Source organism: Pyrus communis, chromosome 7 (genome assembly GCF_041283825.1).
Source record: "Pyrus communis isolate YQ-2024b chromosome 7, ASM4128382v1, whole genome shotgun sequence".
NCBI classification, from domain to species: Eukaryota; Viridiplantae; Streptophyta; class Magnoliopsida; order Rosales; family Rosaceae; genus Pyrus; species Pyrus communis.
Genome location: NC_142571.1, coordinates 26,509,034 through 26,535,428, shown reverse-complemented (window position 1 = coordinate 26,535,428; position 26,395 = coordinate 26,509,034). Strand labels below are relative to the sequence as shown.

The window sequence follows — 26,395 nt, the reverse complement described above, 5'->3', positions numbered from 1 at the left end:
ACAATAGTTGATTACTTCAGGATAAGTACGAACTCCTACTCAAAACTCTTAATATTTTAATCACAGAGCTTTGTATTTATGATAAAAATCGTTCATACTATGAATCACACTGTAAAAGATCATCTCTGCAAAAAAAATAAATTAAAACTAAGGTCGTTTAGTCAATTTATTGTAGCAAATACATAGACGGGTCGTAATGCTTCTACAAATACCGTTCATTTGTTTTTAAACAGTTTGATGACTAAACGACCTTAATTTTAATTGATTTTTTGCAGAGGTGATCTTTATAGGGTGATTTATAATATGAACGGTTCTGATTATAAACATGAAGTTCTATAAATTGACAACAAAAAAGTTTGAGTAGGAGTTCCTACTCATATTTGAGTAGCCAAATATTGTTCTTAGTTCCATCATCATCGGTTCATAAAATTGGATAAACACATAAATCAAACAAAGTGTGTATAAAAAAATTTAAAAAAAATCTGAGAATGTTGCATTATTTGGAGACTAATCACATTCGAATTATGAAAAAATAAATTAAACAGAACACAATCTGACTGCAGTTTGAGCTGTGTACTTCCCGTTACCAGCTCCATCCTTTGTTCTTCAAATTAATAAGACTAGTATATGCCCACACACGTGTGAAATTTTTCACTTTGTTGTTAAAATTGAAGGAAAGAGAAAGAGAGTAAGAGCGTAAGAGAGAACGTGGGACGGTGGGAGAGAGCTATAAGCATTTCTCTTGTTCGGATAAAACAGACCCCATTGTCGCTCCACTGCTTCACCAGGTTTCATGTTCTCGTTAAACATGGCAAACAAGTAAGTCTCGATGGACTTTTCCGCCCGCCTTGGAGTGCCATGTGACGACAGCACGTGCCTCATTAGGTTAGAGTCGTATTTTTGCGCAATGCTTGGCGTTGTCACGTTCCCATTCCCGTCGGAGGGGCAGCCCCTCTCGGACACCACCACTCGAACTTGGGGTGCCCCTGCTTCCTGCAAGGATGTAAAACGATCCACCATGGCATCAAACAGGTCATTGTTGTGCTAGGATAGCACCAAATCTATTTTGGAACCAACTCAAGCTAACCCACAGGAAATATATCAAATAAAATGCAAGAACAAAATATAAAAGATAACACCAAGATTTTAACGAGGTTCCTCCACAGTCAGTGTAACTGGAGTACGTCCTCGGAGCAGTAGGAGCTCACCCAATAATCCACTATCAACCAAATGGGAGTTTACAAAGTGTTGGCAATCTCACAACCCCAAAAGCCCAATACACCCAATAACTCTCACACACCAAAGAAACAAATAGAGAAAGAAATATAATGAATAATTTCTTCTCTATACATATAGCTCAAAGCTATTACAACAACAACTACTTTGGTGAATGATTATTAACCGAAGAGAGGAGCTCTTTTCAAATGGGGGATGTGGCACCCCTTGTTCTCTGCCCTCTTTCTCTCTGCAAAACTCTCTGCAAATCTCCCTTCTCTCTTGTTTCCACACAACCGAATGGAAAAGCAACCAAACCCTTTATTATGAAAAAAACCAAAACTCACGGGTGTTGTTTCAAAACCTTTTTCAAAAGCAACCAAACATTTCCCTTATTTTCCTCCCTAAAACAAGGAAGGTGTTCCTCACTTTTGGTTTGTTTAATCTAAAGTTTTCTTGGACTTGTCCACTTGGCCACTTGGCCAATTATTCAACAATCTCCACCTTGGCCAAGTTCCGAAAACGCCATGATAAGCCAACCAACACAATCAACACAAAAAACACTCCCAATCACTAGCAAGAGAACAACTCATGCCGAGCCAAATGCTCCAAAACTCCTACTGCTCAACGCCTTCTTTATATAGGCAAAATGTGAGCCAAGTTCAAGCAATGAACAAACTTGGCTACACCAACAACCTTAGTCAACATATCAGCGGGGTTGTCTTTAGTTGGAATCTTCTGGAGAATGATCTCCCCTTCACCAACTACTTCACGAACAAAGTGATAACGCACATCTATGTGCTTGGTCCTCGCATGATGAACCTGATACTTAGCCAAATAAATGGCACTCTGACTATCACAATGCACCTCCACCTGCTTCTGATCAACCCCCAAATCTCTAATCAGCCCATGTATCCAAATGGCCTCCTTTATAGCTTCAGCAACTGCCATATATTCAGCCTCTGTAGTAGACAAAGCAACAGACGACTGCAAAATGGACCTCCAACAAACTGGCCCTTTAGCCATAGTAAACACATAGCCTGTAGTAGACTTTCTTCCATCCAGATCACCTGCATAATCTGAATCAACATAACCAACAGCAAAATGACCAATACCAGAGTCATCCCTCTCAAAGCATAAACCAACATCTCGAGTACCATGGAGATACCTCAATATCCACTTAGCTGCATTCCAATGCTCTTTACCAGGATTATGCATATATCGACTCACCATGCCAACTGCATGAGCAATATCCGGTCTAGAGCATACCATTGCATACATCAAACTACCAACCAAATTTGCATATGGTATATTTTTCATTTGTAGCTTCTCTTGATCAGTTTTAGGACATTGTAGAGAACTCAATTTAAAATGAGGAGCCAAAGGGGTACTAACCGGTTTAGTTGAATCATGAACTCCAAACTTCCGAATCAACTTCTCAAGGTATTGTCTTTGATTCAAACAAACCAAACCCTTCTCTCTGTCTCTAGTGATCTCCATGCCAAGGATCTTCTTTGCTTCACCAAGATCCTTCATCTCAAACTCATTCTTCATTTGCTTCTTCAATTTCTCAATCTCTTCGACATTCTTTGAGGCAATCAACATATCATCAACATATATCAATAAATAAATGAAAGACCCATCTTGTAACTTCTTGAAGTACACACAATGATCATATTGACTTCTAGAATAATTTTGGCCTCTCATAAATTTATCAAACCTCAAATACCATTGTCTTGGAGATTGCTTCAAGCCATAAAGTGATTTCTTCAACTTGCAAAACAAATTTTCTTTCCCTTTCACTTTATACCCATCCGGTTGACACATATAGATCTCTTCATTCAAATCACCATGTAGGAAAGCCGTCTTCACATCGAGTTGCACAAGCTCAAGATCATATTGTGCAACAAGAGCTAACATAATGCGAATTGAGGAGTGCTTCACAACTGGAGAAAATATTTCGTTGTAGTCAATGCCCTCCTTTTGTGCATACCCTTTAGCAACTAATCTTGCTTTGAATCTCACATTGCTTTTCTCATCAGCATCTTCCTTCTTGGCATACACCCATTTGCAACCAATAGCTTTCTTACCCTTAGGCAATTTAGCTAACTCCCAAGTCTTGTTCTTCAAGAGAGAATTCATCTCATCACCCATGGCATTGCACCACTTCTCCTTTTCCTCACTTTCAATGGCTTCCTCAAAATTGGATGGAATCTCATCAGTGATAATAGGAAGAGCAAAAGCAACATAGTCACTATACCGAGCTGGCTTGGTAATATTTCTCTTTCCTCTGTTCTTAGCAATAGACTCTTGAGGTGAAACTTGCTCTTCAACTTGAATAGAATCTACAAGTTCAACTTCTTCAACATCCTCATGGTCTCCCACTTCTTCACTTGTAGTGGCTTCGACATCAGCGGAAATAGGATTTGAAGTACTAGAGGCAACTTTCTCAAGCTCCACCTGTTGGACATCTTTCACATTCTTTTCAGAGTCTCTAAACATATTTTCTTCATCAAATGTCACATCTCTGCTGATTACAAGTTTTTTCATCTCTGGGCACCACAACCTGTAACCTTTGACACCACTACTAAAACCAAGAAAGATAGCCTTTTTGGCTCTAGGATCAAGTTTATTTTCAGTTACATGAAAATAAGCAGGTGAACCAAAAATACGAATATAGTCATAATCAGAAGAGGGTTTTCCAAACCATACCTCCATTGGCGTCTTACCCTGAACAGCAGCTGAGGGTAATCGGTTGATGATATGACATGCATAAGTAACTGCCTCTGCCCAAAACGACTTGCTCAAACCCGACTGAGACAACATGCATCTAACCTTCTCAAGCAAGGTTCGATTCAATCTTTCTGCAACTCCATTTTGTTGTGGAGTTCCCCGGACACTAAAATGTCTCACAATCCCTTCCTCTTTGCAAACTTTAAAGAAAGGGTCGGATGTGTATTCACCACCATTATCCGATCTCAAAATCTTAATCTTTCTCCCAGTCTGGTTCTCAACCATTTTCTTCCAACCCAAGAAAATGCTCAACACCTCACTCTTGTGCTTCATAGTGTAGACCCAAGACCTTCTTGAATAATCATCAACAAAGGTCACGAACCAATGTCTACCACTCAAAGAGGGAGTCTTTGTAGGACCCCAAACATCTGAATGCACATAATCAAGAATGCCCTTCGTCTGATGTACAGCAGTACCAAACTTCACTCTAGTTTGCTTCCCCAAGACACAATGCTCACAGAAATCAAGCTTACAAGTCGTGGCACCTTTTAGAAGACCTTGTTTCACAAGCCCTTGTAGAGCTTTCTCACCGGCATGGCCTAATCTCATATGCCACAGTCTAGTAGTATCAGAATCGGATGTGCCCATATTTTCTGAGACTACAGATGCTTCACCTGTCACAGTGCTTCCTTGTAATAAATACAAATGGCCACATCGAGGAGCTTTCATCACAACAAGTGCACCATAAGTCACCTTCAATGTCTGCCCATCTGAATGAAACCTGAAGCCCTTGGCTTCCAAAGTTCCCAAAGAAATAAGATTTTTCTTCAAATTCGGTACATACCGAACACCTGTCAACTCTTTAACCATGCCATCATGCAACTTCAAACGAACTGTACCAATCCCTTTTGTTGTGCAAGGATTGTCATCTCCCATGAACACAACACCGCCATCAAACTCTTTCAAGCTTGAAAACCAATCCTTGTGAGGAGTCATATGATGAGTACAACCCGTATCCAAAACCCACTTAGTAGCACAATCAAATGATGAGGAAGTGGTTAAAGCAAAATCAGAAAAATCTGTTTCAACCTCAGCAACATTAGCTTCAGAACTTTCTTTGCCTTTGGTCTTCAATCTAGGACAATCTTTCTTCCAATGGCCCTTATTACGACAAAAGGCACATTCATCCCTTTCCAAAGGTTTTCTACCTTTAGAGTTTCCTCTAGGTCGAGACTGTGATTTTTTCCTGCTAGAAGAGGATCTCCTCTCCGATGATCTACCTCTAACAAATAAAGCTTCAGAGGTACTATCATGATTTTTATCTCTATGCCTCATTTCATAATTCATCAAGGCATTTGACACATCTTCAAATTTCACAGTTTCTTTACCATGCATAATAGTGGTAACAAAATGCTCATAAGAGTCTGGCAAGGAATTCAACAATATTAAGGCCTTATCTTCATCCTTAATATCCTCATCTAAATTTAACAAGTCGGCAATCAACTTATTAAAAGCATCAAGGTGTCTAATCATTTTTGTACCTTCTTTGTATTGGAAGCGGTAGAGCTTTTTCTTCAAGTGTAGCCGGTTCTCTGCACTCTTCGTCATATACTTGTCTTCCAATTTTTGCCACAACACACTTGCCAAAGTCTCCCGCATCACAAAATACTTCTGAGTTTTTGCAAGGCACAACCGAATTGAAGAGCAAGCCCACAAATTTAATTTCTCCCATTCCAGTTTCGACATAGCTTCAGGCTTCTCTCCCAAGGCGGCAAGAAGATCTTGTTGAGCCAACACATCTTTAACCTCACATTGCCACATCCCGAAGTTGTTTGTGCCATCAAACTTTTCCACTTCGAATTTTGCATTTTGCACCGTAGTTCTTGCAAACCCGGAGCTGCTTCCAAAAGGATTCTCATCTTGCCCGTCTGACATCTTTGGCAACTAGACAGTACCCAAGAGCAACCAGTGCTCTGATACCAATTGTTGTGCTAGGATAGCACCAAATCTATTTTGGAACCAACTCAAGCTAACCCACAGGAAATATATCAAATAAAATGCAAGAACAAAATATAAAAGATAACACCAAGATTTTAACGAGGTTCCTCCACAGTCAGTGTAACTGGAGTACGTCCTCGGAGCAGTAGGAGCTCACCCAATAATCCACTATCAACCAAATGGGAGTTTACAAAGTGTTGGCAATCTCACAACCCCAAAAGCCCAATACACCCAATAACTCTCACACACCAAAGAAACAAATAGAGAAAGAAATATAATGAATAATTTCTTCTCTATACATATAGCTCAAAGCTATTACAACAACAACTACTTTGGTGAATGATTATTAACCGAAGAGAGGAGCTCTTTTCAAATGGGGGATGTGGCACCCCTTGTTCTCTGCCCTCTTTCTCTCTGCAAAACTCTCTGCAAATCTCCCTTCTCTCTTGTTTCCACACAACCGAATGGAAAAGCAACCAAACCCTTTATTATGAAAAAAACCAAAACTCACGGGTGTTGTTTCAAAACCTTTTTCAAAAGCAACCAAACATTTCCCTTATTTTCCTCCCTAAAACAAGGAAGGTGTTCCTCACTTTTGGTTTGTTTAATCTAAAGTTTTCTTGGACTTGTCCACTTGGCCACTTGGCCAATTATTCAACAGTCATAACTCAGACCATCATCCGTAACAACAACGCTTTCTGAAGCGAACAATGCATAAGCCATAAGGCAGTGAAACGTCGCTAGGGTTTCTCAATGTAGGTAAAGTAAGGGTACACATTGGCTAGCAATGGTGCCCCAAAGCTGTTCAAGTATTGTGCAATCGGAACCATGTACTCCGCGGTGTCTTGAGAAAACTTTGCAGCCGAGGGAGGGTAAGACTCACCCAGTACTGACGATGCAACTGCCATCGAGACCTTTATTTGCTAAATAGAGTCAAGACCCCCGGAGCTCGATGCATTGTGCAAGTTTGGCATTGCTGGGAGGACGTATTTTGCAACCTCTTCCGGGACGACCTCGTTGCCTACGGCTATGTATAGAAAATTGATTTGCGGTGAATAAGGCCTAATGTACGTTTCTACCCAGTCCTCAGCAGCGGATTCAGTACTTGCAAGTTGTTGAAGTTCCTCATTACCAACTCCGACTAGGACTTCAACGTCAGAATTAAGAAGGGCCTGGAGCGCTTCCTGGTTAGGATCATACGTCGTCTCATTCTTTAGATTTTGTTGGATTTGTACACGGAAATTACTTCCTTTGGTGGTGGCAAGTCATTGCCTAGCATTCCGTAGCATACTCCAATTGGAGAACCGAATGCTGTCGAAAGCGCCACGAAGAAGACGAGACAAAGCAGTGGAAAGTTACTGGCCATTGCAAAGATTGAATGAAAATATGACATCAAACCTTACCAACAATTTGCAAAGACAACTCTAAACTACACATTATATAATATCAAACCTTACTAACAAAAACGGGAAAGTTTCGTACTGTAATATTGAGACCGAGTTGACAAAATATTGAGGACTACTAAAAACCGAAAACTTTTCCATTTTTGTTGAGACCGAATTTTTCATTACCCTTTTGGTGACGGTAGTATTGGTGTCGTTACTCTATCCGACATTGTACGATCTAATGTCGGATTTTTACCAAATATCCGACAGTAACTGGTGTTTCTTGTCGGTTTTAAACCGCCAATGATATCCCCTTTTATAGTAGTGGGTAAAAGTTTTCCTTATTAGTTTTTAGTAGTTTAGTTTTTCCAACTCAAACCAGGAAAACCTAAACTACTAAAAGCCTAAAACTTCCCTAAATCTTCAAATGTATTTTTGAGGCCCTAAATCATGCACCTCAGAAACCTAGAGTTCCGACAGTCCCACTATGCATGGCCTAAGCCGCGGTTAAATCCAAGAAGGAACGAATGTAAAACGTAGGTAATATATATACCTATTTGGGTTTTCTTTGTCGAACGTACATATATAGGTTTGGTTGGTCGTGCTACCCGCATCGTATACGTATCCATTTGGTTCTTAAACTGTTACATAGCTGCATAATTTCATTTATAAATGGCCATAAATCACAGCTAAACAAATTGAAACAGAAGTCCTCAAATCGTCTATGTATCCAGCACTGAAATAATATATTTTCGTATCTGAAAACGACACCACATCGCCAGTTTAGGCGTTCTCTGGCATATCTCTGAGATGTACAGAGCAAAGTGCTGAGCCTAATTATCCCTTAATAAATCATCCGGAGAAAAGTCTGGTGAAAAAATTGCCGGATTTTGATTTCTCCAAACAGGCTACATGAACATATCTTCCAAGCTTGTCCACTTGCCTGGCCTCGCCACCCGTGTCTTTCTTGCAAACCTTGCAAGTCTTGTCCACCCAGCCATCCTCCACATATTGCCCATCCACTGGTACCAAGTCAAGAACAATTATCCAAATTAGGAAAATCATTTCAATAATTTTTTTAAATACACATTTTTTTTTTATTGAAAGAATGATAATGGAGAGGCAAGTCGAACTACCTAAGGGTTCGGTCGTCGGACTACAATAATAGAAGTCTTACTCTCTAAACCCGCACAAGGTGGAAAGAGAGGACCAAGGTCCTAGGATTAGTCATCAACTACAAGTAGACTACTTTTTTTTTCTTCTACTAAGAGCAATTAAAATTGGCTAACTCCCTAATATAACGACCCAGTCCCCTATCTCCAAAATTTATTAAATAAAGAAAAACAAAAATAAAAGAATACAAATGCGAGGACGAAGCCAAAACCCATGAAGAGAAAAACAAAAAAAACATCACCGAAAACAAAAAATATGATGAAACACACATATGAACTGGCTACAACCTTTTAATAAAAGTAGAATTTAGACACGCTAAACACACAATAAGTTGTATATAGACTAAAGTTTATAGTAGTTTTATTATCTATTTATTGTCCATCTAGTTCTCGTCTAATCAAAAGCTTGTAATCTGTTTTATTTGTGCGTATATTTCTAAATTTCTTTGCAGAAAATATATGAATGTTTGAAATTGCTAATGCTACATACCCTCAACATAGTCTTTGAAGAAATCCTTGTATGTCCCTCCAATTTTCCTTCTCAAAGCCCCATACTGCATGAAAATAAGAAAAATCTATCAGCAATCTCACATAAGCATTCTGGTTTAATTAATAAATAAAAAATAAAAATCCATTCTAAACTTAATGTGTTATTCGAATTTGCCCGCTGATTTTTCAATTTGGTAATGAGCTTTTTAATTTCGTTGAATGCGTCAATTTGCCGTTCAAATGATAGAAATTAATATTAAATGTGATAAATGTGACGGTAGGGGCAAATTGGCAAGTTACAAAAAATTAAAAAGCTCAAAACCAAATTGAAAGTTGAGATGGAAATTGAAGGAGGTCATGAATTCAAGGTGATTAATTTATACCTGTTGTCTGGACATTCTCTCTCCGGATTTAGTGGCATCCCTAGCTTCTTCAATAAGCATAGCATCCTCTGCAGACCTGGTCTGAGAAAAATCAAGTGCTTCTGTCACACTGCTGAAGAAAGACTGTTTGGTTTCCTTCTTTGGTTCTTCCTCCTTCTCCCCCTTCTCTGTTTTGGCCAGCACTCTAAACTGAAAGGAGGAGCTCCTGCTGATGAATCCACCGTTAGGCAATCTCTCTGCAGCTCCAAAATTAGAAGCAAAATTTCTATGCGGAGAGCTCAGAGGAAGTGTTCTTATTAGTACTCCCATGTCTGGATTAATTGGTTGTTCTCCGTTTGGTTGGAGGGTTTTTTGTGAATGATTGAAACATTTTGCCCGTTTGGAGGATTAAATAATGGCTAGTTGTGGTGAACGCATGGCATGAATGCCACTCAAAAGTCCTGGTGGTTTGTATAATACTACGTGGCTATTTGTCATAGCAGTCATTCTATCCAAACATGAAGTATCTTATAGAATCTTAAACTGATGGCCAATAAAAAACTAAGGTTTTGTTTATGTGCCCCTTGCTTTAAAGAAAGTCTCACTTTCCTCCCATAACTTACAACTTCGGTTACTGTGTGATTTTACTTTTGGTGCTTTCATTTCGTGATCAACGTTATCTTATTTTATAAAGTAAAACAAGAAACTCATTAATTTTGCCCACTTAAATTTTCTGTGATAATTTCAATACTATGTACATTACAGTCAACCCGATGTTTCATGTTCGCAGAAAGCATATTGAGTTCGATTATCATTTTGTTCGTGAACGTGTTAAGTTTGGCACTCGTAAGTCACAAAGTTCATTTTATTCTATCATTGGATCAACTTGCAGATCTCTTGACAAAGAGTCTATCTAAACAACAGTATCTTCTTCTACAATCCAAACTTGTCGCCTCTCAAAAGGCTTTCTTAGATCTTACAAATGAGTCTGTATCAAGTGACTTGGCAATCATGTTATCAGTCTCTTTCATTCGACAAATGTGTTTTCGGGCCAAACTTCTTGCCTTGTGGAGCGTTTTCAAATATTCTTCGCATCCATCTTCAATCTTGTATTACCTGTTGAGTTAGTGGTCGAGTCATTCTTGTCCAAGAAAACCTTCTATCCTAAGGTTTATGAATTAATATTGTAATCTAATTTTGATTGTATTCCTGATTTGTAAAGATCCTTACTTGTCTGCCAAGTATACATGATTGTATTTGTATATATAGGGCTTTGTGCTAAGAATATAATTAAGTTTGTAATTTCTATACTTATGTAGAATGATGTGGAACAAGGGCATCGGTTTTGGGTCAGTTATACATTCGTTTACAATTTTTTCCAATCAACTTGACGAGGAGGTTACGTAGGTCAAGATATAAACCACAAGAGCCATAGTCATACAGTTACAAGTTCGGGATAAAAGTAAAATTTCATAAAAAAGGGGCATACAAGCAAATAAGCTTAACGTGTTTCTAATAAAAACGCTTCAGACAAAACACTTTCATGTTGATAAAAATTAGAAATGGCACAAAATCATAACGGGTCAAGCCTCATATCCACTCAAGAAAAGAGTAACCTTTACAATTTTCTGGTAGCCAATTTCATCAATGAGACTATGACATGAGTGAAACAAAGACAAAGCTATTTCGGTAGGTAACATGTCCGTCTGGTCTACACAATATAAACCATGCCAACCTCGAGAAGAGACACCGGCGGGACCTTCAGCGCCACGTCTGGGCCCCGGCAATTCCTCCTCAGGCAGTTATAACCGAAGTTAATGGCGAATCTCTTCATAAATGACGAGCCTTGCTTCGCTTTAACGTGTGAGTGCCCCAGTATAAATGCAGTCCCAGCCTCTTGAGCTGCGTAGAGATCCCCAAGCTCTTCGCGTATCAGCGTTGTATTCTCAGGCTGGGTGTCAGGCTGAGACTCCTCGTCGATGGCAAACCTCACTCTTCGTTCAACCAGTTCCATCTCAATAACGTCTGTTATGCTTTCTACAGTTGGGAAACCAACAGATACACTTGCTGGTAGAGTCTCCTCCATCTCATAAGCTGATGCACCAGAAAATGCTACTGTTCCAATGACAGCTAGTCTACACTCGCTTGTGTCAGTAGACCTTGATGCATTATCCTCAGTGCAGGAGCTAGTTCTCTGTGTTCGACACCAGTCATATCGGATGAAATCACCCAGCCTTTCAACTAGTTCTGTCTCAAAGGAGTCAACATCTTGATGGACATCACGGTATCCATAACGAACAATGCACCTGTAGGACCGATGAGCTGCAGGACCAACGCGACCCACCAAGTATCGCTCAGCAGGTGGCACATAAGGGACAGGGACTGATTTTACACACACGAAAACTAAGACGCGGTGGAAAGCAGGGAGGTTGGTTACAAAGCGGGAGAAGTTAGCAGGAATGCCGGAGGTGAGATCTGTGAACACTAGGCCAATGCCAGGGACCCGAGCGATTCCCAGGCTTGGACCCAAAGCTAGAAGCCAGTCTAATGAAACCTTGTTGTGGAGGTCATATTCATACTTCTTGATGGTTGCATAGTGCCATACAAACATGATAGTCATGAGGAACAGCGCAAGAAGGATGGGAAGCCAGGCACCCTCTCGGAACTTGGTGAGCGAAGCTGAGAAGTAGAGCAATTCAATGGAGCCAAAGAAGATTAGGAAGCAAAGGGCTACAATAGGTGGCTTGTGCCAACAAATGACAATCACCAAGGAGGTGAGGCATGTGGTAACCAACATAACCGTCATCACTGCTAGCCCTGCAATAAAAAATAACAACCGCTTTGTACTTCAAGCAACAAAAGTGATTAATTATCTTCCTCTTGGATGCATTCGTGTCTTGAAATTTAGCAGGCTTTAAGATCAAATTTATAGTCCTAGCTAGCAAAATATGTAAGGGTAACTTACCAGAAGCATTTCCTAGGTGTTTTGTGTCTCTAAATCCAATGGTCACTGCAATGCAGAGGATCATGAGCATCCAATTGATCTCGGGGATGTATATCTGCCCATGTACCTTGTCAGAAGTGTGGACGACCTTGACTCTCGGAAAACAACTTAATGATTGGCTCTGGTTTATGATAGAAAATGTTCCGCTGATGATTGCTTGGCTTCCCACAACAGAAGCAAGAATGGCTAGTACAAGCACAGGCCATCTCACAGTTTCTGTCCCAAAAAATGAAGAGCTGATACATCTTCCATAACAAATATATAAAGTAGACAATTACAGTATAATAGCTATCCTAAAAGATTACGGCATGAATCCTAGAAAACCACCGCTGTATGAATCCTAGAACTCCTCGTAGTACAGTGCAAACTAAATCATCCAATTCTCAAGTAGCAGCATATCTGATTCTATTTCTACAGATGCTGGATATATTCCTGCCTTTAGAACAATAATGACACGTACCTGGAACCGAGACATAAAAGCTGATCTGGTGACTGCTGTGGTGATGCTGCGATAAGTAAGCAGCCTGCCCCATATATGCCAATATAAGAGCTGGATAAACCAAAAAGGTAAAAGCAACCTGCACAATGAAGGGGTTTGCAACTTCCATTATCAGTGTGCAAATCAGCATTGGCGATGCATAGAGAAGATATTACTAGGACGGTATGAATTACCTGAATGGCATTATATGAGAAGTGGCCAAGATCAGCAAACATTGCCTCTGAGCCTGCACACATAGTCACACATACCATTAGCATTTACTTGGTTTCTCTCTTTTCGTCTGCATTCATTTACCGTCAAATCATTTCAGGATGTGAATGTCAGTTCTGTGAAATTTTCAGTTCAGGTTTTCTGGAATTCCATGTTCAATGCCTTCTACCGTATTGGATCTGACACGCACTGGCATACTTATGCTTTATGCAATACATTTTCCACAACTCATCAATATGCAGGACAAGCAACATGACAAGATGTATATAGGGGAATATGATAATTATTTTCCGATGTTACCTGTTATGCACAGCAATATTCCACCCAAAGACATCCAGCCACTTATCCTTGTCTTCCTCAAGAACTTGAACATGTAATACGGAGACAGAGCATGATAGACATACCGGTTCCAGTGGATTATATTATACAAGCCAAGAGCACTGATGCACAGAAGCCATGCCAACACCACTGGTGCAAAAAGGAATCCGATTCGATGGGTGCCATAGTGTTGAAGTGCAAATAAACACAACAATATGAAACAAGTAATTGGAACCACAGCATCTGAAAATTGGCAAGTGAAATTTATGTACATCAGTATAATCAAAGTAAAGTTGACATTTCACCATATACAAACCTTAAGAAAACAATAATTGATTAATCCTACGCTCCTATCGACTGGAAATGGAAAATCGAGTAGGAGTGAGACTGCTTACACTGGTGATGCTCCTTGGACATGGATAATTCCAGGCCAGACACCGCAGAAAAGACTAAAATAAAGCATAGACATGAATTAGTCATCAAACCAGAAGGGATTCCTACATCTTTGATTCTTCAAAACGAAATGCCTTCTACCTGAAATTGCTGGAGTGAGCACTCCATCGCCAATTACCATACAAGTTCCAAGAAGAACAAGAATTAGCAAGGCAGTGTGCAAGGTCTTGCACTTCTCGAGTACAACTTTCACCCTCGAACTTTTTTCCTTCTCTGGGTGGTGCTCCAATTTATAAGTAGAAAGTGCCTCATCAGCAAGCTGGCGGTTGGGGAGAAGGCTTACTTTGGCGTGCCTACATATCAGCGAATACAGTGCAAATGTACCACCTGCAGAAAATCATGCACCAAATGTTACAACCTAAATACAATTATACAAGATATACGCATTGTACACTGCTTGTTTAGTACTTACCCTCTCCATTATCATCAGCTCGAAGGACTATAAAGACATACTTGACCAGCGGAACTAAAGTAAGAGTCCAGAAGACAAAAGAAAGTACACCATAAATCTCTTCATTCGTATCCGAATGTTGAATGTCTTCTGCAAATGCGCTCTTGTAAACATAGAGAGGGGAAATGCTCAGGTCACCATACACTACTCCAAGGCTCTGGTAGGCCAAGAGCATAACATTCTTCCAAGAATCCTTCTGAAAATTCAGTCCACCATACAAACTTCTGAGAATTCGGGTCGATTCTAGGAACATTCAACATACCAAACTGCTAAAGTAAAATCACTCACCGACTTTATAAAACATAAATTGTTTTGCTTATAGACTTATACCATCACAACCAGCCAGAAACATCGAAAGGGTTGATGAACATAAGCACAATGAAGATACAGCACTAACCTTTGAAGCGTCCCAACACTTAATTCTCTCAAGATCCATGGCTCTGGTAAAATTTCAACTTTGAGTGCTAGATTTCTTCAGTTGGAAGCAGTTATTTGCAGATCTGCATTGAAACAGTACAGGTTTCATTGGTTAACTCAAAGTGCAGATTCTGCAAAATCCAAATATTTAAAATCCACAGCTTTATAGATTTCATGGGATGAACAATCACACTTTCAAGAAGATATTCACACACTTTCCAATAAACCCACATGGCATTCATACCTGCAATCACATTCCCACCAAATTTTTGAAAGCTGACAGAGAAATCTTTTGCAAATTTCCAGGATAGGAACGAAATCTCAAAAGGGATGAAAACCCAAAAGCCAAAAAATAAAAAAGAATTGGTGATCAGCTGCACTAGAATTCTTCAGATAAAGGTCACATTAATGTAAGGGACCCTCATTCATTCTATATGCAGGTGCTGTCACTGTTGTCTTACCCTTCTCAACCTTCCATGGTTGGTAGGGTTAGGAAAAAAAACAGTGAGACCTTGCTGTCAACATTCTATAGGGCAAAGATGAACTTGAATTTAACTGTGGTGCATGTGACATCAAACTTTGCATTTCCTTTTTTTTTTTTTTTTTAATTTTTTTTTTTGTTTTTTGATAGAACAAACTTTGCATTTGTCACAAGAAAAACATATGGAAATTGGAGAAAATCAGCAGATGACCAAATAAAAGTAATGGAAACAAAGGCATAGCCACGTGAATCAGTAAAGAAGCGTTGCATATACCCAAAAGAAAAGAAAGATCAGGCAACTGGTGCCCACGCAAATAAAGCTGATTTCAAGGACCATTCATCTCAGATTCATAGCCACTATCTCATCACTTCCCTCTCTCTCTCTCTCTTTCTCTCTCTCTCTCTCTCTCACTCTCAACCTTCGATTATTTAAAGAATTTCATTTATAAGTGCTAAAACCCTTCATTTTCTTTTGCTTGTAAACCATGAAAGCTTGTGTCTTTACAAATTTTCCCCAAAAATACAGGTAAACTGTCACTCTTTCAATAAATAAACAAAAGGGTTTGCAGCTAACGGAAGAAAACAACAAACAAAACCAAGAGCATACCAAAAGTTAATTTCCAGAGACTTGTAAGATTTGCCCAAATGCCAGAGAAAAAAGAGATCTTTGCAAACAAGGACTGTCAAAATTTACAGGCAATTGGCAAACCCATGTGAAATCAAGTACTTCTGAACATGCTAATGCTAGCTCAAAGGAGCTAACTTTTTCCCAACCCTTGAAGAGACATACAACATGAAGGGCTGAAAGGCTGTGTCATTTCAGATTTTCCATCAGCCACTGGGAGTGGCCTTTGTGGACTTTTCCCTTTTCTGACCCACTTTGACCTTTTTCCATTTTAGCTAAACAACATTTTGGTTGCATCAGCTATTTTCTGGAAGACTGCCTTCCTAACTATAACCCCCCACCAATACAGTCAAAATTTGAGCTTGAAATTCAAGGAATAAGTTAAATAACTTTAAATCTAGCAGTTATGCAGTTAGCAGTCAATGTATCTAACTCAAGTTCGAACTTCTATCTCGTAAATTACAGTAGTTTAGAATATCGAGGACTCAGAGAAAAATAGTGGAGTCAATAACAAAACGAAAATGAGATATTGCTCGCATTTACACAAACAGATTACAAACTAAAATTACCTAAGATTTTCACACCAGCAAATCAGCATAGATCTGCAGACAGAGAACAAAAAATGAGCTTTTTTTTTTTTTTTTTCTTTCTTTTCACACAGCATAACGAGAGAACAGGAATCAAATTCACGACCTCCAGTGCATGGTTGAACGCTCTTAACCAACTAAGCTACAAATCCTTTCACGAAAACATGAGTTTTATACTTGAGAGCGCTGGAGCCGAGCCTCACACTTTTCCTGAGTGGGGTGACAGCAACTGGCAACTGGGTGTTTAGCAGGCTTTGTCAAGTAAACTGAAGCAGTACACAGATGGATTAAAGATTTGAATGTTTATTCGGTTCGATAGGGGATGCATTTGATGTGTGTTTGAGTGGAATGAAAAGCTTGTGACCGTGAGTCGTGGCAGATTTGGGTGCATTACATATCAAAGATCCGTTTCAAAATGTTTTTTAAATAATTGAAAGTGATTTAAAAAAAAAAATTATGAGTTTTTTTTGTTTTTAGTACATAGATATGTTTATATTAGGGAGTAGAAGAGTTTGGTTAAGCAAAATAATAGAAAATCTAATTTGATACCTCGCACTTCTAAACGAAAAAGAATATTATCAAATCGTAGTATGTATAAGTTAAAAAAAAAAAAAATTATGAGTTTTAAAAATATGTTTTTTTAAGATTCACTTTCATTCTTGTTAAAGATTAATTTCAAAAGTAGTTTCACAAAAAACGTATTAACTATTTTAAAAGTGTGTCGACCAACTGACCATTTCGAATGTTTTTCTCTCAATATTATTCACTCAACAGTAAAGCGACAATATTATATGATGTATGTACATGATTAAAATTATACAAAGTGGAACGTGGATAAGATTGATTCCGTTCCAAGAAATTAAGAATTGTTTAAGGAAACTAAAGTATTGGTCGTGTCCTACATGAGACATTAAAAATGGGAATCAACGTCTGGTTTAGTGAGTCTTAAACTTTTTTTAATCTACAAAGTTATGGGTTTTAGAAAATAGATAAGTTTTTCAATGACCAGTTTGACGTAGTTGTTTCTAGAAAATTACATACAGGATTTAAAATATTGGAGCAATCTTCTAAACTCTTTTAAAATCTTTGAAATCTTAATTTGACTATTCGAATTATTTGATAAGTTAAATTAAAAAACCTTGTATGGTATTGCTGCATGATAAAAAACATGCAGGGGATCCTCATTCTTCAATGCAATATGCTCGACACGTAGCATCAATAATTTATTCTTGTTGTAATTTGTGTATATATATATATATATTAATTTTATATTTTACATTTTTGAAATATTCGCTTTATTGGCACTCATATTATAATCAATGTTCTAAAAAGTGTTGTTATTTATTATTATGATATGTATAGATGACTAAAAAACTACGTCAAACTCGTCATTGAAAAACTTATCTCTTTATGTAATTAAAGTATAAGTAAAAAAATTAAAAGTATTGGTCGCTGTTTTGCAATTTATGTATCTCAATGTAATTATATATTTTTTTAAGTATAAGTAGTATTTAGATGTTGTCTACCCCCTAGTGGTTATTATTATTATTTTTTTTTAACCAATGTTCTAAATATTCAAATCACATTATTGTTAGCCTATTGTGAGGCTAAGCCCACCTCCTCTCCTTTAGTATAAATAATATCATTTGTTACAAAAAAAAAAAAAAAACCGCTAGGGGGTAGACAACATCTAAATAAATGTTTACTTATACTTATAAAAATACATAATTGTATTGAGATATATAAATTGCACAACATAACGACATATATATTGTAAAGTATTAAAACATATTAAAAACATAGATAACAAGTATATAATGAGTGTTCACTCAAGTATTATAATTAACTGTCCAATCCAACCCGTTTAACAATGGTTTGGTTTACTTTAATATTGTGAGTGCGTTTTTGTACACTGAATTGAACCTACATGTTCTACTGTAATCGATTTGATCATCGTTGGAATAACAGAACATTCCTATCTCCACTGGCCGATGTGGGATAACAGATTTTTTTTTTTTCTTTGGTCGTTAAAACTATGGTCTTCAAGGTAAAATTATGTAACCTCGAAAAAAAATATGGCGTCAAAGATCCAACGGACACAAATCCAAGATCGTTATTGCAGCTCCAAGGCTATGTAGCCTTAATTTGTTTGGTTATAATCGAATAAGCTAATTAAAGTAAGACAAATTGTTGCTTCAACAAACTCCAAGGCTCCACGAGAAACTCTCTTATTACAAAATAATGTATTTCTTACATATACAACATATTTGGGATATACATCTGTGACATCATGTTCATTATTTGACACCAAGAACTCGCAGACGATATATTACAAAACATATAGAGGGGAAGAAGAAGAAAATCAAGCCTAACTAGAAAAGAATAAGCAATTCGTATATGTATACACAAGACCCTTCTTAAGAGGGATCTCGCTCTACAGTTTATGGAGCGGGATAAGTAATGTCCTCATATTGAACTCGTATACGAGGTCACTATCCTATCACGATAAAAGAGCAAGATCCTTCATGTGGAGCTCCTCCTAGTGGGAAAATATACATGTCACTGTGTACTAAAAAAAGGTGGTACATATATATAGGAAAACAAAACCCTTGAAAGAAATTTAAAACGCACATCAGAGCAAACTCACATCACGATCGATCAGTGACCGACACCGGGGCTCGGAACATCGCCGTACCGTCTATAATAGTCGTTATCTCCACCATTTCCATTATAATCATCAGCTTCTGCGGGAAAATCTTCCATAATCAAACGCTTTCGCGACGCTTTTAGAATCATGGCGCCCGGAGGTTGATATTTGCTATTACTGTGCCTGATCGTTGCAACCATAGGCAGAAGAAGAACAAGAAAAATGAACAGAAGATTGAACAACTTCCTCATCCCCATTTTTCAACGAATCGATGGCAATTGAGAGTCGAAAAGGGAGAAGAACAAGCGAGACATGCACCGCTTTAATAGGTGGTGAGGCCATATGCTCATGATTTTGATTTATTAATTTAGTGCATGAACCATCATGGTGTCAATGTCATGTCATCCAATCTGGACAGAGATAAAGCTTCATAAAAAAGTTGGCCTGCGGACCAACGCATATAAGGTTGATGTAGAGACATGCACTAGTAAAGATGCAAACGAATCGAGCCGAGCTGAGCCGAGTCGAGCTGAATCGAGTAGCGAAGTGCTCAAGCTCAAGTTAGGTGATATTATTCGAAAAAGGCTCATAATATTATACTTGAGTTCAGTATTAATGATTTTTTCATGCTCGAACTTGGCTCAGATCAGCTCGTTTGTAAATCGGCTCCTTTTAAATTCTTTATTCTTTGGTAAACAGAAAAATGGTTTAAAAGTATGATTTGATAAAATTTGTTATGCCTTTGACCACAGTATGTTAATTATTACTGGGGACCATGAGATAGCTCATGCAGAGAAGATAGATGTTATTTAATTTGATGGCTTATACAGAAAGGAAAACCTTTGTTAAGATTTTTGTCTGTGCGCCAAACAGTGCTCATTACTCAGCATGATGATATAATTGCACTCTTATAAATTAATTAAATTTCAATTTGCACTGACATAATCATATGTATTAGGGTTTTAGTACATGGGTAAATTGTTATTTAATTCTTTGAACTATTACTTCAGTTGAAATTTATTTCAGTGTAAAGAGTAAGTGCATGACTCCAATAAATATACGTAACGTGGGATCTTGTGAGAATTATGAAATTGGGAACTGATTTTCATGGTTGCTTCAGGTCGATCTTAATTTGGGTAACGTAAATATTAATTGGTTGTATGTACAACTATTGATTTAAGTATTGCATAATTAGTTTGTGTTGAAAAAGAAATGTATTTGAAGGTAGTGCTGGAATTTTGAATTGAAAATTTACTAAATTGAGCGTATTGACCTATTTTTTCACATACCATCTAGGTTTTTCAAAAAATAAAATAAAAAATATTGACCGATTTTTTTTTTTTTTGAACAAACGATATTATCTACACAAGGAAGAAGGGGTAAGCTTAGCCTCACAATGGGCTGGCAATAATGTGGTTCAAATTCGCCTTTAGCGAGAATCGAACATAAAACCTCTCACTTACAAGTGAAGAGAAATACCACTAGATCATAATACTAAGTGACAATATTGACCAACTTAGTTTGTCGTATATTTGGTAAGCGCTCAATTTCATTCGATTTTGTAACTGAACCAATTTGGTCGAACATATTGAACCAACATCCAATACCTTGAGCCATCAACTCATTCCAATTGACAGAAACTATAGAAAATACGTCAAAACTTAAGAGTATTTCCACCCGTTAGTAGAAGGTTAGGGCAATAAAGTTGCCCTTACTATTTACAGTATTTGCCTTTGTACAATTCTATCTGTTTGGAAGGAGGAAGAGCAAGGGAAATGATGATTACTATTCCTAAATATAGGAAGTCTTTAAGGAAAGGGATCCCCATTTTTTTTTATAAAAATGGGGATTAGTTGTGGAGTCCACACCACATCGAACTTTAATGATCCGAACTGTCTATGTTTCAAGTTGTACCTCATAGATCATCCTTGCAAAATATTAGCCAAATCAGAAATATTTAAGACATCTAATTGAGTTCAAAGAAATAAACGAATACTTTGTTATATAAGAAACAATGAAATTTGATCTTGATAATTAAATTGGCAAATGGTTTCGGATTGAATTGAATTTTTGCAAGGATGATCTATGAATCGAGACTAACAAAATAGACACTTCGGATCGTTGAAATTCGATGTGGAGTGGGTCCCACACCTAATCTCCATTTTTTTTCAAAAAATGAGGATCCCTGTGTATAAAGGGTCTACCTAAATATATATATATATATATATATATATATATATATTAATGTATTATTTGCTTATCCTCCACATGTCATTATCGTCGTAGTTTTTTATTTAATTTGCAAGTATGTTGAATTTTGTAAGATTTTTTAAGTGTGAACTTTGTAAGTTTTTTTTTTTTTTTTTTTTTTTTTTTAACACATAATTTTTTTGATAATTTTATAATTTTTTGGATTTTTTAAAGTTGGATTAATCCTAGCCGTTAAAATTTTCAATTTTTTTGAATTAGAGGCTTCACAAAGCGGCAAGTGGCACAACATCAAAATTTTCCAATTTTTTTTTTTCAACGGTCCTGATCAACAGACGATTAAAAATCCAACGGTTGTAAGTGGATTAAATTTGAGCCGTTTAGCTCTGCTGGAATTCACACGGGCGTAAGCCTCGACGTCAGTTGGCAAGACAGCAACAAGGGCTCCTACCTTCCACCCAATTGCCCCTCCTTTGTTCACCGGCGGAGCCATTTTCTTTGGACAGCAAGGCAGTTCAACCCAATTGCGAGAGCAATAGGTAACTGCTGAAGACGCTCTAAAAAGTAAGAGCCATGAGTATTTGAACCCTAGACCTCTTTTCATGAGCGTTTGACAACAAACCACTAAAGCATCATCAATGTCTTGTCATTAGTTTAGCCATAATGTTTCAATTTAGTCAATATGACAATAGTTGATTCGAGGCAGATTGTTTGCCTTTCTGTTTGGGTGTCATTTCCATCCCCTTCTATTTTGTACGGTCACGGTTAAGCCACGTCAACATTTTATATTAATTTTTTAATAGAGATAATAAGACAAAAAGCAATAAGAATATAAAATGTTGACGTGGCTTAACCGTGATCGCACAAATAGGAGGGGATGGGAAGGGCACCCAAACAAGTGAGCAGACAATCTGCCTCCGATTCAATTTTGGTTTGGGCAGGTCGGTTCAAAATCTGAACCGATTCTAACACTAATTCTAGGTATGTAACAAATCTCACAATTTAAGTCTACTATTTTGTCAAACAAAAACATTATTGATAGAAAAAAAAGTTATAGGAAATAAACATAAAAATAAATTGTAATTAGGCCAAAAGACAAAGAAACCCAAGCAAAACACATAAAGGACCAATCAGACTTTGTCCGTTGACAGAAATCGTCACCACCACAATCACCGTGTACCTTGCCATTCCATTGCTCAGGTCAATGGATTCATTGTTAGCACCAACAAAAAACATAGGCCCCAAGATATATAAAGGGAGAGTTTTGAACCCAAGACGCATGAGTAGAAACCCAACAACACCTTATTTACTAGGAAATTGAACCACATGCAAACCCCAAATTAAAAAAAAAAAAAAAAAAACAAATCTTAATTTCATAACATCTAAGATCCACAAACAATTCATTTAAATTTCTTCAAAAATACTCTGCCAACGAAAGAAACAACCAAACCCACCAACTATGTCCACCGCCCGATGACCAGCAACGAAATAATTTATATACCAACAAAGCAAAAACAAAACACAATCAGAATTGCAAAAGGAGGAGATACAGAAATCCAAACCACCATAGTAATTTTGCACACCTTCATCTGAGCACGCAACCAATAAGGTTTTATCTCAAACGACAGTCGCCCATAGTCTGCGTGTATACATAAAGATGTGGATGGGGACAAAGTTAAAGATTGTCAAAAGAATAATATTGATTAGACTAAATTCCTCTCATCCTTTACAATAAATCGATAAGATTAGGAGGGGGTTTAAAGGGGGGAGTGGGGGACTGAGGTTAGTTTAATGTCCCCTCAGGATGACTTTCCAAGTCATTGGGTAGCTCTCCGTTATTCTCCTTCTTCTTCCTTTAGAAATTACTATAGTTTTCAACTTTTTGATTAATAGCTAATCATGCACTCTCGGTTACCAGTCCAACCCTGCCATTGACCGCAACAACGACGGATTTTTAATGTGTTTGAAACACAAACATATATGTCATGTTATTATACAAGTAGATTAATTCTTGAAAAAAAAAAATTTCTCTACTCATATAATAACATGACGTTCTATCTCGTATTTCGAAAACATTGAAAATTCTTCACACAACAGCAACAACAAAAGTTTCATTAATCTCATTAAGCGTGAAAACTGATCACTTATTGATGAAGACTTAATTTCCTAATCTCCAATTATTAATTAACATAAAATAATATATAGTTTACTTTGAAATGAATGTGCTACGCATTCTTTCCATATTAACGTCCAAAATATAGTGATAACTTCTAACCTTAATTTCCTAACATATCATTTGTACACTAGACATTAAGACCAAGATTGTCGTGAATATGACGCAACAACTGCGTGGGAATGACATGTAGGCAAAATTATGTGTTCAATTCGGGTATGGATGCTAATTATCTGCCAAATGGGTTCAGATAAATTGACACCACTTCCTCCGTGTAGAAGTCGATTATCTGGAGAAGGTAACTGTTATTAACACCAAAAATTTTATTATAACTCCTCACAAGTGTAATTTTCTTACTAATTATAGAAAGTTTGGAATGCAAAATGAGATTTTTGGAGTGCCAATAACAATTCCTCGGAAGAATTCAGTAACATATCGATGGACATTACCGACAACATCTATTGAGAACATATCAAGACACTATTGACAACATGTTGCCAAAATATGCCTACGCGCATCTATAATGAAACCACATAAATGTAATATTGACATAATACTAATAATATGACTGATGATATATCGAGTATCCATTTTGTGAGCGATTAATTGGGAGGTTTTCATAGTTTTGATATTTGTGATGAAATCGTCAAATTGTTTTATTTATTTATAAAAGACGGCATAAATTTCATTCAAATCCAGAAAAAGTCTACTTAGTACAAGGAAAGAGATATTCTCCTCAACAAGATCACAAATTAGAGTAGGAGGTTCATCTAACCAAGTAAAATCACCTCCCAAATGGAGAGCAAAACATGCAAGCCTGCTACAAAGTTTGCTTGGAGGAAGATGTGAGAAGAAGAAGCTTCAGCGACCATATGCAGCAAAACTTAGCATCTTCTAGATACGTCCAATATGAGGTATATTTGTAGAAAGCTCATGTAAAGATGAAGTGATCTGAAGCTCGTCACTCTCCAAGAAAGCTCGTCACATTATTAGAGCATCTTCAGTGGATTTCTTATATAGGGACAACCATCATATTAAATGATTATAAAACAAACATAGGGACAAAATGAATCTCTAATGGATCGGAAAGTAAGTCCCTAAAGTATAGAGACTCGCCGGATACTTGGTGTATATACATATAGGGACTGAAATAGTGGACCCAATATGAAAATTTAAGTGGAAAAGCAGGCATGGATCCCAGTCACTTGACTTTGTCTTTTTTTTTTTTTTTTTTTTTTTTTTTCAACCGTTAAAATGGAGGATCCATATTGATTCATGTTTTTCAAATATTTTTACTATTGAAAAATCAACAGTTCCAATTAAATAACCGTTTCAATTTAGGTTACTTTCTCATGTTGGTTTTCAAATTCTTTTGTTTTCTCTTTTCATAATGCCCCCGTTGAAATATTAATATTTTCAATTTGGGTTACACTTTCATTTTGTTCTCTAATCATCCCTATAAATACCGAACTATCTAACCAAAACTTACCACAACTTCATCTCCTATACTCAGTTCACTCATACTTAATTCCCTCATTTTAGTTACGTTTTTGTGAAGAAAAAACAAATAGTGTCAGAATTTGAATTTTTTTTAGTTAAAATGTTCACAAAAATATTTTACGAGAACATAATGTTAACATAAACAAAAAAAAAGTGCACCTGATCAAATTATAGCATAAAATTGTAAAACCCTCAAATTTAGGGATTATACTATAAGGACTCTCCCATTGGAGGCAATATTCCTTTAAGGACACAAAGATTTCTTTTAAGTCCTTAAATAAGTATTCAAAAATGGTAGTAGGAGTCCCTAAATAGGGACTCCCATTAGAGATGCTCAATTAGGAAATAAATGAATGCATCTCGGAGACTAATTTGCACATATATTGGAATTGAGCTTGAACCTTCATAGTGTCTCCACTTTTGAAAAAGTAGTTGGATTCAAATTTCAATATGTTGTTTGTGACATCAACGCGGTCTAATTCCTTCAATCCCTACCTCCAAACTAAAACGTATTGAAATAATTAATGGGTTAGGTAAGGTGAGGGTCATGGAGTCAAGCAAGTCTCTGCTCTAATGTTATCTCCAATTGGGTCACACTTATGCTCCATATGAATCCAATCAAGTAGTGACAAGACTCAAATGCCACTTCTAAGCAACACCCATTATTTATAGACTTCTTGTTGATTGGTCAAACCCCTTCCATTGCAATTCAATTTCTTTTTACAATTTCTATGTCATTCGTCTTGAACTCGAATGCACACATAAAATTAGGTCAGCTAGTCAGAAGAATTCGCTCATTTCTTCGCGGACATTTTTGAGATTTTCTCTTGGGTCATGGGAAATAAATTTTCAAAGCAGGCCTGGCAACCAGTTTTCCCTACCTACCCTCCGGCCCAAATGTCAAGAAATACAATTTGTGAAGAGAAAAGAAAAGGCTGGTGTGATGTGAGTTCATGACTGTGGGGCTAACGTGGGCGGGAAGAATCGCTTACTTCGGACGCGGACTGTTTGACGGAACCAAAAGCTGGCAAATTCTGACGCGGTCAAAACCTCCCTCCAGCTGACGTTTTGCCGATCGCATCTCATCTGGTCTGTCATCGCGGGAACCTCCTCTCCCACTCCCCGTCCTCTCCACGCGCTTTCGGCCAAACTTTCACATATAAAATCCCCATAAACCTCACATCTTCTTCAACACTGCACCCAAAAGCAAACCAGCAGCTTCATTTGGCTTACATACTCACACCACCCGCTGCTTCTCATTTTTCCAGTCCCATTACTTCCCTCCAAACCAGTTCATATCCTCCAAAACCTTTCACAGAAACCTTAATGGCAAAAATGGTGTTGCTCCTTTTCCTCGTGGTGCTCGCATCGGTGCTAACTTCTTCTGCATCCGCTAGGCTCTTGAACGGCCACCTTACGTTATTGCCAGAAAACCCTCCACGGTCACAGAAACAGCAAGTGCTACCAT

At 37.5% G+C, this 26,395-nt stretch overlaps 2 protein-coding genes and 1 pseudogene across 6 annotated transcripts; all 3 read right to left on the bottom strand.

The window, feature by feature from the left end:
* Positions 1-651: 651 nt before the first annotated feature.
* LOC137734478 (glucan endo-1,3-beta-glucosidase pseudogene) lies at positions 652-7,338 on the bottom strand (annotated as a pseudogene).
* Positions 7,339-7,980: 642 nt separating this feature from the next.
* LOC137733439 (uncharacterized) lies at positions 7,981-9,776 on the bottom strand. The gene is made up of 3 exons (XM_068472589.2): positions 9,376-9,776; positions 8,994-9,057; positions 7,981-8,353 (listed from the first exon to the last, which is right to left on the bottom strand). Exons 1-3 carry the CDS (start codon positions 9,682-9,684, stop codon positions 8,184-8,186), a joined length of 543 nt encoding a protein of 180 aa, XP_068328690.2. The 5' UTR covers positions 9,685-9,776; the 3' UTR covers positions 7,981-8,183.
* Positions 9,777-10,879: 1,103 nt separating this feature from the next.
* On the bottom strand, positions 10,880-16,766 carry LOC137733438 (potassium transporter 2). Of its 5 annotated transcripts, XM_088696746.1 has the most exons (11): positions 16,506-16,766; positions 16,382-16,414; positions 14,687-14,789; positions 14,251-14,485; positions 13,920-14,165; positions 13,781-13,834; positions 13,368-13,628; positions 13,031-13,083; positions 12,819-12,936; positions 12,320-12,574; positions 10,880-12,171 (listed from the first exon to the last, which is right to left on the bottom strand). In XM_088696746.1, the coding sequence occupies exons 3-11, from the start codon at positions 14,723-14,725 to the stop codon at positions 11,066-11,068; spliced, it is 2,367 nt and encodes a 788-aa protein (XP_088552872.1). In that variant the 5' UTR covers positions 14,726-14,789; positions 16,382-16,414; positions 16,506-16,766; the 3' UTR covers positions 10,880-11,065. The 5 variants fall into 5 exon arrangements, with proteins under 5 accessions (XP_088552872.1, XP_068328689.2, XP_088552873.1 ...); XM_068472588.2 differs by lacking the exons at positions 16,382-16,414; positions 16,506-16,766 and adding an exon at positions 15,795-16,056; XM_088696747.1 differs by lacking the exons at positions 16,382-16,414; positions 16,506-16,766 and adding an exon at positions 15,462-15,885.
* Positions 16,767-26,395: the final 9,629 nt, after the last annotated feature.